The sequence below is a fragment of the Myxocyprinus asiaticus genome, chromosome 6 (assembly GCF_019703515.2).
Source record: "Myxocyprinus asiaticus isolate MX2 ecotype Aquarium Trade chromosome 6, UBuf_Myxa_2, whole genome shotgun sequence".
NCBI lineage: Eukaryota > Metazoa > Chordata > Actinopteri > Cypriniformes > Catostomidae > Myxocyprinus > Myxocyprinus asiaticus.
The window spans coordinates 39356560-39374816 of record NC_059349.1 but is presented as its reverse complement, the minus strand read 5'-3'; the positions used below and the strand labels follow the sequence as shown (position 1 = coordinate 39374816).

Below are 18257 nucleotides of genomic sequence, written 5' to 3'. Positions count from 1 at the left end.
GGAGTCTGGACATGTTTGTGAAGAAGTGGGGCAGATATCTGTCATTTTGGAGGGCTCTAGGGGAGGGACAGTGGAGAGAGAGAGGTGTAGGGGTTTTATGTGTGTGATTGTTTTATTTATTTAATTATTTTTGATTGATTGATTTATTTTAGTTGTGTGTCTAAGGTTGTGTGACCACTGGGGTGTTGTTGGGGGTCGGGTGGGGTATTGGGGTGGTGGGGGTTGTATATTGATTCTGTATATGTGTGTTCTGCTATTTATATTTAATAGTTGAATCAATAAAAAATGTTAATCGCAAAAAAAGCCTTGCTGCAGCATTCTGCACAAGCTGGAGGCGAGAAATAATAGTCCAAATGGGTAGAAATAAAAGCATGCATAACTTTTTCCAAATCTCTGACAGAGAGGATAGATTTTAGCTAAGAAATACATCTTAACTGAAAAAAAAAACTGGTTTTCACAACAGCATTTATCTGATGATCAAATCAAAGCTCAGAGTCAAAAATAACTCCTAGATTCTTCAAATGAGAGTGCATGTTACCAGACAGTTAACCAAAGCTGTCTGTTGTATTCTTATCATGTTGATTTTGACCAAAAAGCAATCAACTCTGTCTTATCCTCATTTAATTGGAAAAACTTATTCACCAATCAAACTTTGACCTCAGCCAAACAATTATAAAAAAAGAGTAATAGAAGAATAATCATCATGTTTTAAGGGTAGGTACAGTTGTAGGTCATCAGCATAAACAAATGATAAAAGATTCCATTTTTTTTTTTTTTAATTAACCCCAGAGGCAACATATATGATGAGAATAAAATTGGACCAAGGATTGAACCTTGTGGAACCCCGCAAGAACTAGTGACAGATGATGAAGAACAGTTCCCAATCCTGACCGAATAAGTTCTATCCTGCAAGTATGAAGAAAACCACTTAAGGGTCAAGCCCTTAATACCTACATAATCCCTAAGACGTTTTATCAAAATAGTATGGTCTATAGTGTCAAAGGCTGCACTCAAATCCAATAACATTAGTGCCACACATTCTCCTGAATCAGTACTTAACAAGATATAATTTGTAACTCTTAAAAGAGCCGACTCTGTACTGTGTTTAGCCCTGAAACCAGACTGAAATGGATCAATATATCATATATTTTATTTAGTCAAAAAAGAAACTAGCTGAATGTTAACTACCTTCCCTAAGATTTTATTTATAAAAGGTAATTTTGAAATGGGCCTGAAATTCTGAAAATTCCGTGGATCCAAACTAGGTTTTTTTAAAACAGGCTCAACAACTGCATGTTTAAAAACTACTGGAACAGCGGCATATGCTAGACTACTATTTATAATAGATAAAATACTAGGACAAATAGTGTCCACAACCTCTTTAAAAAGTTGCAACGGGAGAACATCGCAAGGAGACGTCTTTTTCAACTGTAAAATAATGTATTTTAAATGTATTAGAGATACTGGCTCAAAACAACTAAAACAATGTGAAGTGGTTTTAAATTCAACTACAGCACTCCCTGATGGTGAGATACTATATCTTATGAGAGCAACTTTATCAGTAAAAAATCTTAAAAAACTTTAGCACAAATCTGTAGAAGGATCTGATAACCGGATTAAGTATCTTATTTATAGTGGAGCTTCTGCGTGATATGTACTCTTTTCTACACCCAGATTTAAGCATACAACTGGCTGACCGAAAAGAAGAATGTGAAGACATGATGAACACCTACATACGTGAGAAATTTTGCTCTCCTTATTTTCAAGCGAGGGATGAACCTGATCAACTGTTTTGCAGTAGCCATATGAATATTTTGTTTACATGACCTGAATGCATCAGGAGAGATTTGAATGGAGTTATTATATATTATGGGCAGATACATCTGTAAAATAATTTTTTTGTTTGTTTGTTTGTTTTGCAGACACAGAAGCTGAACTGAAGAATCAAATAAATGAACTGTCAGGTTCAAACTCAAAGAAAGGTGAATTGAAGTTAAATAATACACAAAATTCTGCATGTATCTAATATATACAGGTGCATCTCAATAAATTAGAATGTCATGGAAAAGTTCATTTATTTCAGTAATTCAACTCAAATTGTGAAACTCGTGTATTAAATAAATTCAGTGCACACAGACTGAAGTAGTTTAAGTCTTTGGTTCTTTTAATTGTGATGATTTTGGCTCACATTTAACAAAAACCCACCAATTCACTATCTCAAAAAATTAGAATATGGTGACATGCCAATCAGCTAATCAACTCAAAACACCTGCAAAGGTTTCCTGAGCCTTCAAAATGGTCTCTCAGTTTGGTTCACTAGGCTACACAATCATGGGGAAGACTGCTGATCTGACAGTTGTCCAGAAGACAATCATTGACACCCTTCACAAGGAGGGTAAGCCACAAACATTCATTGCCAAAGAAGCTGGCTGTTCACAGAGTGCTGTATCCAAGCATGTTAACAGAAAGTTGAGTGGAAGGAAAAAGTGTGGAAGAAAAAGATGCACAACCAGCCAAGAGAACCACAGCCTTATGATTGTCCAGCAAAATCGATTCAAGAATTTGGGTGAACTTCACATGGAATGGACTGAGGCTGGGGTCAAGGCATCAAGAGCCACCACACACAGACATGTCAAGGAATATGGCTACAGTTGTCGTATTCCTCTTGTTAAGCCACTCCTGAACCACAGACAACATCAGAGGTGTCTTACCTGGGCTAAGGAGAAGAAGAACTGGACTGTTGCCCAGTGGTCCAAAGTCCTCTTTTCAGATGAGAGCAAGTTTTGTATTTCATTTGGAAACCAAGGTCCTAGAGTCTGGAGGAAGGGTGGAGAAGCTCATAGCCCAAGTTGCTTGAAGTACATTGTTAAGTTTCCACAGTCTGTGATGATTTGGGGTGCAATGTCATTTGCTGGTGTTGGTCCATTGTGTTTTTTGAAAACCAAAGTCACTGCACCCGTTTACCAAGAAATTTTGGAGCACTTCATGCTTCCTTCTGCTGACCAGCTTTTTAAAGATGCTGATTTCATTTTCCAGCAGGATTTGGCACCTGCCCACACTGCCAAAAGCACCAAAAGTTGGTTAAATGACCATGGTGTTGGTGTGCTTGACTGGCCAGCAAACTCACCAGACCTGAACCCCATAGAGAATCTATGGGGTATTGTCAAGAGGAAAATGAGAAACAAGAGACCAAAAAATGCAGATGAGCTGAAGGCCACTGTCAAAGAAACCTGGGCTTCCATACCACCTCAGCAGTGCCACAAACTGATCACCTCCATGCCACGCTGAAATGAGGCAGTAATTAAAGCAAAAGGAGCCCCTACCAAGTATTGAGTACATATACAGTAAATGAACATACTTTCCAGAAGGCCAACAATTCACTAAAAATGTTTTTTTTATTGGTCTTATGATGTATTCTAATTTTTTGAGATTGTGAATTGGTGGGTTTTTGTTAAATGTGAGCCAAAATCATCACAATTAAAAGAACCAAAGACTTAAACTACTTCAGTCTGTGTGCATTGAATTTATTTAATACACGAGTTTCACAATTTGAGTTGAATTACTGAAATAAATGAACTTTTCCACGACATTCTAATTTATTGAGATGCACCTGTATATTTACATCCATTAGTTTCAGCACAAATTGATATACTTTATTCTACGTCAATTTTTTTTTCTTTTTTTCACAGTTCTCCAGATTATTGTGCTGGGCTTTGAAATAGACAAAATAACGAAACAAATTGAAGCATCTTCATCTAATAATGACTGTGAGTGTTTCTGACCTTTTATTAATTTACACAATGTGACCAGTAATCAGCATCAACAGAGGTCTTCGGATAACAAAATGAGTTAAAGTTTTCTTTTGGTTTTCATGAATTATGTTATGAACTATATTATTTTAATGCATTTATAGTAGATTTGAAGCGAGCACTGGATGACAAACTCAAGGACCTGAAGGTTAAAAAGGAGGAGCTTAAAAAAAGTGATGCTAACTCTGAAAAAAGTATGACCAGTTTACTTTCTTAGTTTTAATATCTATGCCGTAAGGTTAGTCTATTAACCCACAACTAAGCATGCATGTCTTTGTCTTTGTCTTTGCTTGTCAGCTTTACAGGTAATATCACAAATAGAGAACATTTGGAAGCTACAGAGTGATGATCCTAATAACTTAAATCAAATCATGGGTGAGTAGTTATTACATGAGACATGCAGCATTTAGTTATACAAATGGGGACAAAGATGGTACAGTAAGATTTCAGTTCACTTTCTACACTGATGTTGAAACCTGCTTCTGATTGTTTTTTGTTTTTGTTTTTGTTCAGATCTGCAGAAGAATTTGCTGGACTTGATTACAAAATTAAATGACAATAATCCTGCAAAATTGAGTGAGTGGAGAAATATGGTGCTTTTTGGACACAAGGCTGATCTTATCTGCAGTTGTATTCACCTTCATACCATACAATTTTTACTCCTTTTTGCACAGTTTTTTTTTAATAGCCATTTAAAACATGTGATGCAAACCACTCACCTTTAAGCAAAAGTCACTTTTTTTCATCTAATTTGCCTAAATTTTTGGTAACATTTTCTATATTTTCCTTGTTAAAGTCACTCGAAATGGTTACTTTAAGCTTAAACACTTTAAAAGCTTTAAATGCAACAAAAAAAGCTGCTTTAAAAACAACTAAAAAATCAACTGAAAATATATATCTAGAATACCTGCTATGACTTTCTCACCTTTTTCACCTCTCATGAGTTTGCACCCCTGTAAAATACAATACGAGAACAACACTAACTAAATAAATAAATCATTTGTTCACATACTTATTTATTTTTAATATAGGCAGAACAAGAGATATTATTTAGCCACAGTCACTGTCTTTGATGGATCTGATATTTTTCAATATCTCTAATAGTGTATTTTGATATCTATAATATCAGTGTCACTTTGAGCAGTATTTGAAGTATGAGAGGTGCTACACAAAGTTTTTTATTTATTTATAAATTATTTTTATTACATTCTATGTTTCATGTTGTCCTCTTTTCTCAGTGCTAAAATTCATGGCCCTCCAATCTGATGTAACCTGGATAAGGCAAATGCTGAAAACTGTGTCCGACCAGGCTGAGCTGCAGAAAATTGGTTGGTATAAATTACATTTAAGAGCTTAAAACAGTGGCCAAACATTTCTTAATATTCGTTTTATCTAATAAATACGAGTGTTACACATGAAGAGATTGTAACCATTCGGGCTGGATCTTTGCTATAATAACACTGATTTCTGACAGAGCTTCAAAAGAAACTAAGCAACAAGGAGGATATGTTGCGTGAAAAAAACAAAGAGCTGGCAGCTGCAACCAGTGACGTCAGTCAACTTCGTGAGTGACAATGTTTTCTTCAATCATCTTTTCGTTTTTAATGCCTCATTCATGAAATTGTAAACATATTTTTCAAAAGTACTATTCATTTTTTTAGGGGAAAACCATTTTAATGATGGAAAAAATTCATGACTGCACTTTAAAATAGTTATAACTAATGAGCGCATAACAGCAATTCAGTGGGAATCTAAACTGTTCAAAAATTGCTTTGACTGCAGAGACAGAGATTGCTGTTCTGAAGAAAGAATTGTCAGCGCTGAAAATGCAAATAGACAAAGTTCAAGAGACTGCAAAACAGAACATTAAAGGTTCCACACACATTTGTATTATCTATTACATAAGCACCTGAGAGAATTTGTCTACTGTAATTATTTTGAAACATTTTCAGTCTCCAGGGTTTTTTGAGTCATATAGTCAATGTATTTATTTTTACCTCTTGCTGAATTATTCATTTAAACAGTGCATTTTTTTCTCTGTCACAGATCTTGAAGAACAACTAAAAAAAAGTAATCAGGCATTTAATGACGCAACTAAAGAACTAAATGAGAAGGATGCCAAAATAGCATCACAACGTGAGTAGAGAAGTTCTGAGATATTTAAATACATTTACCCAGTCAGAAAACTGAGGATGATGTCTGGTTGCTTAAAATGATAAATATAAGAGGATAAAACATGCATTTTTGGATTTTTCTCTCAATGACTCAGAACTTTATATCATTGCTGTATAACACTCTAATCTGATGTCCCCATAGTTATGAAGATTAACAATCTCATAGACGAGATTAGAGTCATGAAACAGCAGATCCAAGAAAACGAAGCGCTTGTAAATGCCAGAATAGCTCGTGAGTTTAATTCCATCCATTCATCCCTTTGATCCATCTATCCACTCATTCATTCATTCATTCATTCATCTGTCTGATCCATCTCTCCATTCATCCATCCATCCATCAATCTTAACCATCCATATGATCCAACCATCCATCAATATGATCCACCATTCATCCATCCACTACTCATCCATCATCCATTTAATCCATCCACTCATCCATCTATCCATCCTCCCACCCATCCATCCATCCTCCCACCTATCCATCTGATCTATTCATCTTATCCATCCATCGATCCATCCCTCTGATCCATTCATCCATCCATCAATTTGATCCATCCATATGATCCATCCATTCATCCATCCACTCATCCATCCATCTGATCCATCCATATATCCATCTCATCCATCCGCTCATCCATCCATACAACCATCTATCCTCCCACCCATCCATCTGATCTATCTATTTTATTCATCCATCCATCCATCCATTCATCTGATCCATAATCCATCCATCCATCTGATCCATCCATACATCCATCCATTTGATCCATCCATCCATCCATTAATTCATGCATCCATGCATCTGATCCATTGATCCATACATACATCTTCCCACCCATACATCTTTTCCTTCCATCCATCTTATCCATCCATCCATCCATCCTCCCACCCATCCATCTAATAAATCCATCCATCCATCCATCCTCCCACCCATCCATCTAATAAATCCATCCATCCATCCATCCATCCATCCATCATCCATCTCATCCATCCATTCATTCATCCTCCCACCTATACATCTTATCCATCCAATCCATCCATTCACCCATCCTCCCCATCCATCTGTCCATTCATTCATCCATCCATCCATCCATCTGATACATCCATCCCATTCATCCATCCATCTGATCCATCCTTCTGTTCAATTAATTCATCCATCCATCTGATCCATCCATACATACATCCATCCTCCCACCAATCCATCCATCCATCATCTGATCCATTCATTCATCATCCATCCATCTGATCCATCCATCCATCCATCCTCCCACCCATCCATCCATCATTCATTCATCCATCCATCTATACATACATAAATCTTATCAATCCATCTATCTGATCCATTCATTCATCTATCTGATACATCCATCCATCTAATATGCTGAATAAAACTAAAATGCAGTGGTTCTTTCTAGAACTTCATGACAACCTCATGAAGAAGGAGGAGGAAAATGCCAAAATTCGGGACGAGAACAGAAGTAAAAAACATTTAGTTATACAACATGTGAACTTCAGCAATTAAGAGCATTTTAAGTCATCACTCTAAAGAACAATTTCCTATCTGTAATTGTATGCCCCTCTGTTTTACTCTCTAGAGTTGAAGCAAGATCTCATAGAAACTTCAAAATGCACTGAACTCCAGCAGAAATATGATAGTAAGTTATTAAAAGGAGATTATTCTCCTCATAGAAGTCTTTACTCCTAACATCAGGACGCCTGTGTAAACAGGATATTTGCTGGCTGTGTGTTACAGACATGAAGGCTGAATATAACAATACAGTTTCTAAACTGAGCAGTAACATCCTTCAGAAAGGTGAGTGAGATGTTGGTTTGTAACTGAATTAATGACAACATTAATCAAAATCAAGTCAAGTCAATTTTGTTACACATCATTCAAAGCAGCTTTACAGAAAATAGAAATCAATATAATTAACACCATGAAAATATAATGAAAAACATCTTTCTCTAAAACAATCTCGTATTAAACCTGGTAAGTTTTTCACTTTTTATTGTCAAGTATTCTTTCTTTCTAATGTGTTTTTTTCTCTCTCCAGTTTTTATCATTAAAACTCTAATTGATGAAGTGGAGGCCCTGGACAAGCAAATTTCAACAGGAGAATCAAATAGTGAAGGTGCATGTCTATTAATTCTGACACTGAGTCGTGACTTTTTTCTGAGAGTACCATAGTGGGTGATTTGTAATTGGGCTGTATACTGGAGCTGATATTATCATATGACATGACATTTGACTTAAATCAAATTTGAACAAACACAGTTATTTTATTGAGTAAACCACATATTGAAAAGGGCACATAAAGCTGCAGGGGTAAGGCTTTCCATAATTATAATTTTTGTGAATGCAACCGTAAATATCTCAAAACGAAAAGAAAATGTTATTCAGAAATAGAATTTTCAGTCCCCCACCAACAGTTGACTGTATGGTATTCATAATATCTCAAAAATTTGTAGTGATATACATCCACATATTTGCTTTTTACTTTATTGATGATAAAGTCTCTTACAACTGAGAATAACACCATCAAAAGAGTTTAATCCAAGGGAGGAAACAATGCAAGTAGTAAACGATGATCAAGTAGTAAACATTTTTGGATGCTTTTGTCCATTCCTGTTTATCTGCTTCTCAGAACTAAGGAAAGAACTAGAAAAAAAGAAACAAGAACTGGAGGAGGCAAACAAGAAATTGAAAGCTGAGGGATCAGTTTCAGCCAAAAGTGAGTGCAGCACCATTTTGCTGAAACCATTTTCCTTCTTCTGTATTATTGCAAAGAGAGACTGTTGCTCACCTTCACTTTGATTTGTTACAGTTCTGGATGTATTTAAATTGCTAACTGAGATATGGAAACTACAAGATGATCCAACGGAAAAGAATTTAGCAAAGATTCTCAGTGAGTTTAAACTTATCCATATGTACTCTCTTAGTGTCCTCCTTTACACAAACATCATATCCATTGGTTCACAATTGATGACATTCTACTCTTCTTTTAGTACTGGAAGTAGAATTGAATAATTTATTGACTGAGCTGAAAAACTCTGGAGAGCAGGGACTTGAACTAAGTGAGTTTCCATTTGACCATTCAAAGAACCTGCGCACACGAAAGTACTGAAAAAAAATAAAAATAAAACCTTATTTCAAATTGATCAAGGTTTACTAACAGAGAAAGTTAGTTGTGTGTTATCTTATCTGTCATCTCTTTTTCTTGTGAATTTTTACAGCCTTGAAGATGATCTCTATAAAGGAATCAATGGCCAGACTAAAAAAAGCACAAGTGAAAATGCAAGAGGAATACGCTTTAGAAATCAATGGTGTGTCAGTCTTAAATTTATTAAAGGGATAGTTCACCCAAAAATGAAAATTCTCTCATCATTTACTCACCCTCATGCCATCCCAGATGTGTATGACTTTTTTCTTCTGCAGAACACAAACAAAGATATTTAGAAGAATATTTCAGCTCTGTTGGTCCTACAATGCAAGTGAATGGTGACCAGACATTTGTAGCTCCAAAAATTACTTTAAAAAAACATAAAAATAATCCTTATAACTCCAGTTGTTAAATCCATATCTTTAGAAGTGATATAATAGGTGTTGGTGAAAAGCAGATCAAAATTTAAGTCCTTTTACTCTAAAGGGGCAGTCACACTTCCATTCAAACGCATCTGAACATGGGAGACCGGAAATATAAGCTTGTACGAAGAAATTTCTTACAACATGGTGAACCAAAGTTCAAGCTTGGTGAACTCTGAATCGTGAATTTGGACGACGAGAGGATGCATGACCTATAAAAGATGGAAACGTCACACACTGACCTCTTGGCTCAATACAAAGAATACATATTTTAAAGCTGCATGTTTTATTGTTGCAGGAAAGTGAGTTGACAATATATTTTAACATTTTTAATATAATATTATTTGGTTTTTTTTATCTATTATTTACTTACACCATAAGTCCTCCCGCATGACATCATATCCTGGTCCTGGTTGTACGAAAAAAATGTGCGTGCTCAAAGCCTAGCGTGACTGCCCCTTAAATCTTCACTTTTACTTTTACATCTGAAAGTCACATGTGGTGCCTGTTTAGTTTCACTTTTACATCTGAAAGATGATTTAGAGTAAAAAAGGACTTAAATATTTATCTGTTTCTCACCCACTCCCATCATATCGCTTCTGAATATATGGATTTAACCACTGGAGTCGAATGGATTACTTATATAATTCCTTTATGTGATTTTTGGAGCTATAAAGGTCTGATCACCATTTACTTGCATTGTAAGGCCCAACAGAGCTGAAATTTTTTTCTAAAAATCTTCAGCAGTAGAAAGAAAGTCATACAGATCTGGGATGAACTATCCTTTTAATTGTGTCTCTGAACAATCTGAAGAATGCTGATTATTCAGTTGATTAAAAGTACAAAGATGATTTTTTACACATGATTTTTATCAAATTTTTTGTCAGGTCTAAAGAAGGAAATAGGGAAGAAGCAAAATGAGATTTTGGTTTTGAAGGCTAACTGTGAACAGTCAGCTCAGCTGCGTAAGTAGCATTGCTTAAAAGTGAAGTGTGTCATTTTGTGATATTAAATTACTTTCTTCTATCCAAGCTTGATATGCCGAGACTACTATAACTAAGTCATTGGTTGCTTGATCTCCCCCAAAAGAGATGTATACGCTCTGTGGCACTTTCAAAACATTGCTCTGTTTGTTTGAGCATCCCAAACGGCCCGACACAGCAACATTGGCTCAACCAATTGTGTGAGTTTGGGGCGGGACTATCTGTTTGGCCAACCAATGGAAAACAGGGGGAGTGTTCTGGAAACGTCTTACAATTCCATTTTGTGACGCTAATGGCACAGAATTTACAGTTGCATTTTAAAATTCAGTCAAAATTCAGTAAATAGAAAGTGAAAGTTTATTTTGTGAAAGTAATTTTACACTTGTATTGCATTGAATCCTGAATGCCATATTTTATTAATTCAGCACAAGATTTAATTACACTAAAAAAATATTTTAAGATTTACGCATTTCACTTTCATAGCAAATTTCCATCAAATTGAATTAAATAATCTTTCACAAAATTAAATAATGTTTTATTCTGTTTATTCTGTTATAATGTTTAAAGATTATACAATTCAATTTGACGGAAATTTGTTATAAAATTGAAATGTAAAACATCTTAAAAATAGGCTAAAATATATTTTTATATGTACTATGCACAGACATTTACATTTTGTCCTCAGTTAGTCTTTGAGTTGCATCTTCTGAATATGCTCTTTCTTTATTCATTGACAGAGGAAAAGATAAAACAACTAGAGAAGGAGGCTATAGAAATCAAACAAAAATTGACAAAGCTGCAACAAGAATCAGACAGTACGATTGAATGTAAGTTTTAACTCCCGATGTGCTTTTAACCAGTAATTGAGTTGTCTATGTAAGTTTTTTGTTTGCCCTAGAATTGCAAATGCTGCTGCCTGTGAAAGGCCATTCTGTTCACATATCATCACGGAGGACTTAAAACTGGGCGAAAATTCTAATTGTCAATCATATTTATTGCACATTAAAAAAAAAAAATTATGATCACATTACACACTTGATGCATAGATTTAATGATAGATTGATGCTAATAGATCTTATTTTGCCTTTTTTTCTCAGCTCTAGAGAAACAGCTTAAACTGAAGAACAAGCAACTTGCTAACACTCAAGATGAACTGCAGGAGACAAATGCTGAAAATGCTGCCTTGAGTAAGAAAAACATCTAGTTATGAATGGAGACAACTGACAGAAAATCCAACATAAACATTGCAAAATAAACCAACCATTTATGTTTGATTTAATATTGTATAGTTTCTTATGCATTCCAAGAATTTCAGTTTTATGTCATTTGTTTTAGTCAAGAAGCTGAATGATCTAAGTGATGACCTTAAAAAAATAACAGAGGAGAAAAATCAGTCACTAAACAAAGCACAGGAAAAAATCTCTGGTAAGACCACACTGTCAAAACACCAAACACTGTTGTTTGCTTGAATTCACTGTCTATGATCAAGTTCATAATCCAGTTGACATTTCCAGGCAGTATTCCCATGGTCATGGAAAACCTGGAAATATCAGGGATTTTTATTATTATTATTATTATTATAATTTCCAGGGGCCTCATGTATAAAATTCTGCTTAGATTTCTTCCTAAAAGTGTGCGTAAACACAAAAGTCAGATTTTGCGTATACGCACAAAACAAATTCAGATTTATAAAACCGTACATATGCCAGAACCTGCGCATAGTTCCCTTAATAAATCCCAGCTAGTGGAAGATTGTGCGTACATGCACGTGATTCATTCTCCACCCATCTCCTCCCCAAAATAACCATATATGGAGTGTACAACGCCTGTTTTTACTATGCATTTCCTCATCTGCATACAATTACCATATGCATTTCACCATCCATACACGTGATTACTGCATTTAACGGTACGAGAAACTGTATTATAAGAGATAATATAGTCTGTAAATGTCACATATGCCCAAAGGTTAGATGCTGCACCATGGAAAAACATTATTTAATAAGATATAAACTTGTTTTTAGAGAATGTATGTTGAATATCCCTTGGCAAAATGTTTTTATTGTTGCAAACATAAATCTAACCTAAGCAATTTTGCATCTCAGAAACCGTTTTAAGGGTGTTTTTATTGAGAAGTTAAATATTTAATACTGGAAACAAAACAAAATTTATTAAAAGTCTTTGCAGCATTGTCTGATATCATTGGATTACTACGATTTTATATTTGACTGGTATTTTTTATTTATTTTTTTAAACAGCTGAACGGCAAATGTATTTTTCACGATGTTTTTATTAGACTAGAACAGGGGTTTCATTGTGATGAGGGTCGGGATGAAGTGGAGCAAGCAACACATTTGATGCGCATTTTACATGCATTGTTGTACCTGTTTGCAGCTGTACAATACACGCCTCTCCAATGGTCTGTTCGACTACTAAATGTGGCCAGCAGTGCCTGTCTTATACTGTCTGTTTTACCAAGCCATTTCACGTCAGTCAGAGTCAAGTGTGCATCACAGATCATTTTTATTCAAATGCTGTTCTTATCTCAGTACATGATTTCTGGTATACAGTTGTGGCCAAAAATATTGGCACCCTTGGTAAATATGAGCAAAGAAGGCTGTGAAAAAATCTGCATTGTTTATCCTTTTGATCTTTCATTCAAAAAAATTCAAAATAATCTAACCTTTCATTGAAGTAAAAGAATTGAAAGAGGAGAAATATCTCATTTTTATATAAATATTTTTCTCCAAAACATGTTGGCCACAATTATTGGCACCCCTAGAAATTCTTATGAGTACAATATATCTGAAGTATATTCCCATTCATATTTTAAATTTTTAGTGCTCCTGGGTGACTTGGAAAATGAAATTGTTCAGCCATGACTTCCTGTTTCACAGGGGTATAAATATGAGGTAACACACAGGCCAAATTCCCATAATCATCAATCACAGTGGGTTAGACTAAACAATATAGTTCTGATGTGCGGCAAAAGGTTGTTGAGCTTCACAAAATGGGAAGTGGCTATAAGAAAATAGCCAAAGCATTGAAAATGCCCATTTCCAACATCAGGGCAGTAATTAACAAGTTCCAATCAACTGGAGACCTTTTTTTGTTGTTGTGATTTTTTTCCTCCCCTTTTCTCCCCAATTTGGAATGCCCAATTCCCAATGCGCTCTAAGCACGTTACCACGGAGACATAGCGCATGTGGAGGGTTCACGCTATTCTCCGCGGCATCCACGTACAACTCACCATGCACCCCACCGAGAGCAAACCACATTATGGCGACCATGAGGAGGTTACCCCATGTGACTCTACCCTCCCTATCAATCGGGCCAATTTGGTTGCTTAGGAGACCTGGCTGGAGTCACTCAGCACGCCCTGGACTCGAACTCCAGGGGTGGTAGTCAGCGTATTTACTCGCTGAGCTACCCAGGCCCCCTCAACTGGAGATCTTAAGAATCGGTCTGGAAAAGGACGTGCGTCTATATTGTCTCCACGCACAGTGAGGAGGATGGTTCAAGTGGCCAAAGAATCTCCAAGTATCACAGCTGGAGAATTGTAGGAATCTGCTCTCATCCAACAACAAACTCAAGCATCTTCAGTTTGCCAGATGCTACTGGAACTTCAAATGCGACCAGGTTCTATGGTCAGATGAAACCCACAAAAAAAAAGAGCTTTTTGGCAGCAAACACCAGAGATGGGTTTGATACACACAGAGATGAAGTAGTACCCAATGCCCACGGTTAATGTGGTGCTGGATCGTTAATGCTGTGGGGCTGTTTTTCTGCCAGAGGTCCTGGACATCTTGTTCGGATACAAGGCATCACTGACTCTATCAAATACCAACAGATAAAAAATAAAACCCTGGCTGCCTCTGCCAGAAAGCTTACAATGGGCCCTGGCTGGATCTTCCAACAGGACAATGATCCAAAACACACAAAATATCAACACAAAAATGGTTCACTGACCACAAAATCAAGGTTCTGCCATGGCCACAAAATCAAGGTTCTGCCATGGCCATCCCAGTCCCCTGGCCTGAACCCCATAGAAAACCTGTGGGGTGATCTGAAGAGGAGAGACCACCAGTGTGGACCTCTGAATTTGAAGGATCTGGAGAGATTCTGTGTGGAGGAATGGTCTCAGATCACTTGCTAGGTGTTCTCCAACCTCATTAGGCATTATAAGAGATGACTCAGAGCTGTTATTTTGGCAAAGGGAGGTTGCAAAAAGTATTGAATAAAAGGGTGCCAACAATTATGGCCAATGCGTTTTGGAGAAAAATATGTATTTAATAATGAGATATTTCCTCTGTTTTAATTGTTTTACTTCAATTAAAGGTTCGATTTTTGTGATTTTTTTAAATGAAAGATCAAAAGGATAAACAACGCTGATTTTTTTTTCACAGCCTTCTTTGCTCATATTTACCACGGGTGCCAATATTTTTGGCCAACACTGTTGCCTTTGGGAACAGAAAATATCACAAACTAAGAAATCTTCACTGTCATTTTAAGTTACTGCATGTTCCTTCTCAATGATGACATGGGAAAGTCCTCCAAACGCAGTGGATCCAAAACCAATATTTGATTTTTACAGCTTATATTTGAATGCCTTTTCAATGACTTACATAAAATTAAAATAGCCTACCATTGGCTTGACAACGATTACTTCTGATTCAAGTGCTTAACTACATACTTTTTTATTCTAAAAAAAATACAGTTATAATCAGTCTTTTCAGTTCATTATTTGTCCAGCTAGAGTTGCCAATTTACACAATTGCGTGGCGGTGCGCACATTTTCACGTCAAGTTTACTTTTTTATAAATCTCATCGTGAGCGTGAGAAGCGGCGTACGGACATTTTTGTGCGTATGCAACATTTATACATGAGGCCCCAGGACTGGAAATGTCAAATTCTGAAAAGTAATGGAAATGTCTATAGTATTTTTATTTTTATTTTTATTTTTTTTTAACTACATGTACAGTATTTCTATGAATATAAAAATGATTTTTGTGCGATATCTTTCAAATTCATAGGCCAGAAATCTAGTAATGGTAAATAGGCCTGACCATAAAGTATCTTTTAGATTTCCTATGTCTTATTCAGTCTTATCTTATTCTCATTGTCTGACTAGATTGATAGAAGTGTCAAGTTTGAAACAAGCATATGAAAAAAGCAATGGTCAGTAGGAAGGAAAACCCTTTTGTACAGTCAGTAAACAATATAATGTACTTGACACAAAGGGCTTCTGTTCAGATGAATTGTTTCAATACTGAACTGTCAATCTATACACATGAATTTTTTTTTATCTTGCTGCAGTTTTTGCACTTGATGAGATTCATGTTGTTATCTTGTAATTTTTTTATTTTTTTTGCCTCAGAACTAGAGACACAACTGAAAACAAAGGACCAGCAACTTGTCAACAAGGAAGCACAACTAAAGGAGAAAAATGATGAAAATAATGCCTTGAGTAAGGAAATATCAAGTTATAAATGGAGATAACTTCCCCTTTTTTGCCAGATAATCTAACACAAAAATTCATACTTTAAAATGTTTGGTTTAATAGTCACCTATGCATTATCAGTAATTAGTAATTAGTAATTGTTTGCCCTTTTACTTTAGTCAACAAGCAGAATAAACTGAACGAAGACCTGAAGAAAATCACAGAGGAGAAAAATAATTTGCAGGAGAAAACACAGAAAGAAATCTCCGGTATGATCATACTGTCAAAAAATTAAAGAGATAGTTCACCCAAAAACTTTTTCATCTGCTAGACCCAGACAAAGATTTTTAGAAGAATATCTCAGCTCTGTAGGTCTTTACAATGCAAGTATATGGTGACCAGAACTCCAAAAAGGAGATACAGTCAGCATAAAAGTAATCCATATGACTCTGAAGTGATCCAGCTGGTTTTGGGTGAGAACAGACCAAAATATAACTAATTTTTCACTTTACATCTTGTCATTGCAGTCTCTAGGCAAGATCATGATTTCAAGCTCAATTACACTTCCTAGTGCTTGATGCATACGCAGAGTGCTAGATGGCGCTATTGGACGTGCTTGAAATCATGATCATCAAGAAGACTGCTGTCAAGATGGACAGTGAAAAAGGATTTATATTTTGGTCTGTTCTCACCCAAAACCAACTGGATCGCTTCAGGTTACATTGATTAAACCACTGAAGCCTTGTGGATTACGTTTATGATAACTTTATCTCCTTTTTGGAGCTTTTGGAGTTCTGGTCACCATTCACTTGCATTTTATGGACCTACAAAGCTGAGATATTCTTCTAAAAATCTTCATACACATCTGGGTAAACGATGAGAAAATTAAAGACATGTGCTTTTTCCAAAACCATAAAATAAAACATTTTAATTGCCCAATCAGCTAGTCTTGATGAGTTTTGTAGTTTTAACCATCACATTTAGCCCATTATAATGTGGTAGAATCAGTTTGACTACTTTTTTTTTTTTTTAATCTGTTTATTTGAAAATGTTCTATGCCTCACAATACATTGAGTCTTTCAACTGATTGTTTTTGTCCGCTTTTTCAGACTTAAAGGAGAAGTTTGAAAAACAAAAACAAGAGCTTGCGAACCAGGACCGCAAACTCAAGGAGAAGGATGAAGCCATTTCTGCATTGGAAAAAGAAAGTGATAAGACAAAGGCTGAGCTTGAAAAAGAGAAAAATAAATACAAAGGTCAGTGGGTTGCAAAAATCTATGGTACAGTCAATGAACGATGCACATAACTCATACATGGTCTCTGCACTGTAAACCCTAATAAGTTAGCAGAACTCAAAAAATTTGAACCAATCAGTTACATACATTTTTTAAGTTAATAAAACTTTCCGATTTTAATTTTGTACTACACATGTATGTTAATTTCTCTTAACTTGAAATATTGAGTAAGTTAACTCATACATTTTGATGGCACTTAACTTTAAATTTAACTCTAAATTTAAAATGGCTAAACTTAAAATTAACAAGTAATCTCAACATAATTACTTAGAGGAAACCTAGCTAGTACTAGCTAGAATATATTAGTACAATTAATGCTAGCATGCTGAATGCATGCTGATTGGACACTATGCTTTGATTAGCATAGCAATTGTTCAATGAGTAAAGCAAAATACAACATTCTTAACTTGTACCTGTCTTCAATGTAAGCTCAAACTCCACTATTCACCGTAATGGTAACCCCCAAAACTCCAACATAGAATATCTTCTAAATAACACAACAAAACATTAAACACTAACAAGTCCCCCTTTAAATTCATCTTGCACAAAGACGCATGACATAACACTTAATTTTAACATTTACTCTCCTATTTTGAACATTAGTGTTTGCAGTGTAGAAGGACTCCTTTTTTGCCCATTTTAAACTGACATATTTTAATATTTGCACAATATTTATAGATGTAATCAATGAGAATAAGAAACTTGATCAACAAGTGAAAGAAGCTACTGAAAAGGTGAAGATTCTTGAAGGTGAGATATTTGTTTTATCTAAGATAAAAATAATTGTTTGCCAATAATATTTTCTGTTCATTAACCTTTTTTTTTTTTTCTCTCTTTCAGAACAAATAAAACAAATAAATGAAACTCCCAAGACTGGTAAGTTAGTGATCTCAATCTGATTATAATTCACAGAGCAAACAAAAAGCATAAGCAACACAAAGTAACTACACATTATTTCAAAATTATGACTGAA

At 35.4% G+C, this 18257-nt stretch overlaps 1 protein-coding gene across 3 annotated transcripts in view; it reads left to right on the top strand.

Annotated features, from left to right (window-relative positions):
• Positions 1-18257, top strand: part of si:ch211-14a17.10 (putative leucine-rich repeat-containing protein DDB_G0290503) — a 31097-nt gene that overhangs the window by 11403 nt on the left and 1437 nt on the right. The window contains exons 13-40 of one of the 3 annotated variants that reach the window (XM_051700248.1): positions 1675-1737; positions 1923-1982; positions 3690-3767; positions 3917-4003; positions 4107-4184; positions 4323-4385; positions 5048-5137; positions 5284-5373; positions 5592-5681; positions 5856-5945; positions 6126-6215; positions 7399-7461; positions 7579-7638; positions 7737-7796; positions 8038-8115; positions 8629-8715; positions 8809-8889; positions 8990-9058; positions 9218-9307; positions 10454-10531; positions 11287-11376; positions 11647-11736; positions 11885-11974; positions 15927-16016; positions 16169-16258; positions 17099-17245; positions 17963-18034; positions 18125-18160. In XM_051700248.1, coding sequence (XP_051556208.1) covers positions 1675-1737; positions 1923-1982; positions 3690-3767; positions 3917-4003; positions 4107-4184; positions 4323-4385; positions 5048-5137; positions 5284-5373; positions 5592-5681; positions 5856-5945; positions 6126-6215; positions 7399-7461; positions 7579-7638; positions 7737-7796; positions 8038-8115; positions 8629-8715; positions 8809-8889; positions 8990-9058; positions 9218-9307; positions 10454-10531; positions 11287-11376; positions 11647-11736; positions 11885-11974; positions 15927-16016; positions 16169-16258; positions 17099-17245; positions 17963-18034; positions 18125-18160 — 2250 coding nt within the window. Of the gene's footprint in view, positions 1-1674; positions 1738-1922; positions 1983-3689; positions 3768-3913; positions 4004-4106; positions 4185-4322; positions 4386-5047; positions 5138-5283; positions 5374-5591; positions 5682-5855; positions 5946-6125; positions 6216-7398; positions 7462-7578; positions 7639-7736; positions 7797-8037; positions 8116-8628; positions 8716-8808; positions 8890-8989; positions 9059-9217; positions 9308-10453; positions 10532-11286; positions 11377-11646; positions 11737-11884; positions 11975-15680; positions 15728-15926; positions 16017-16168; positions 16259-17098; positions 17246-17962; positions 18035-18124; positions 18161-18257 lie in introns of those variants that run through there. The other 2 variants (XM_051700246.1, XR_007897471.1) reach the window with 2 other exon arrangements.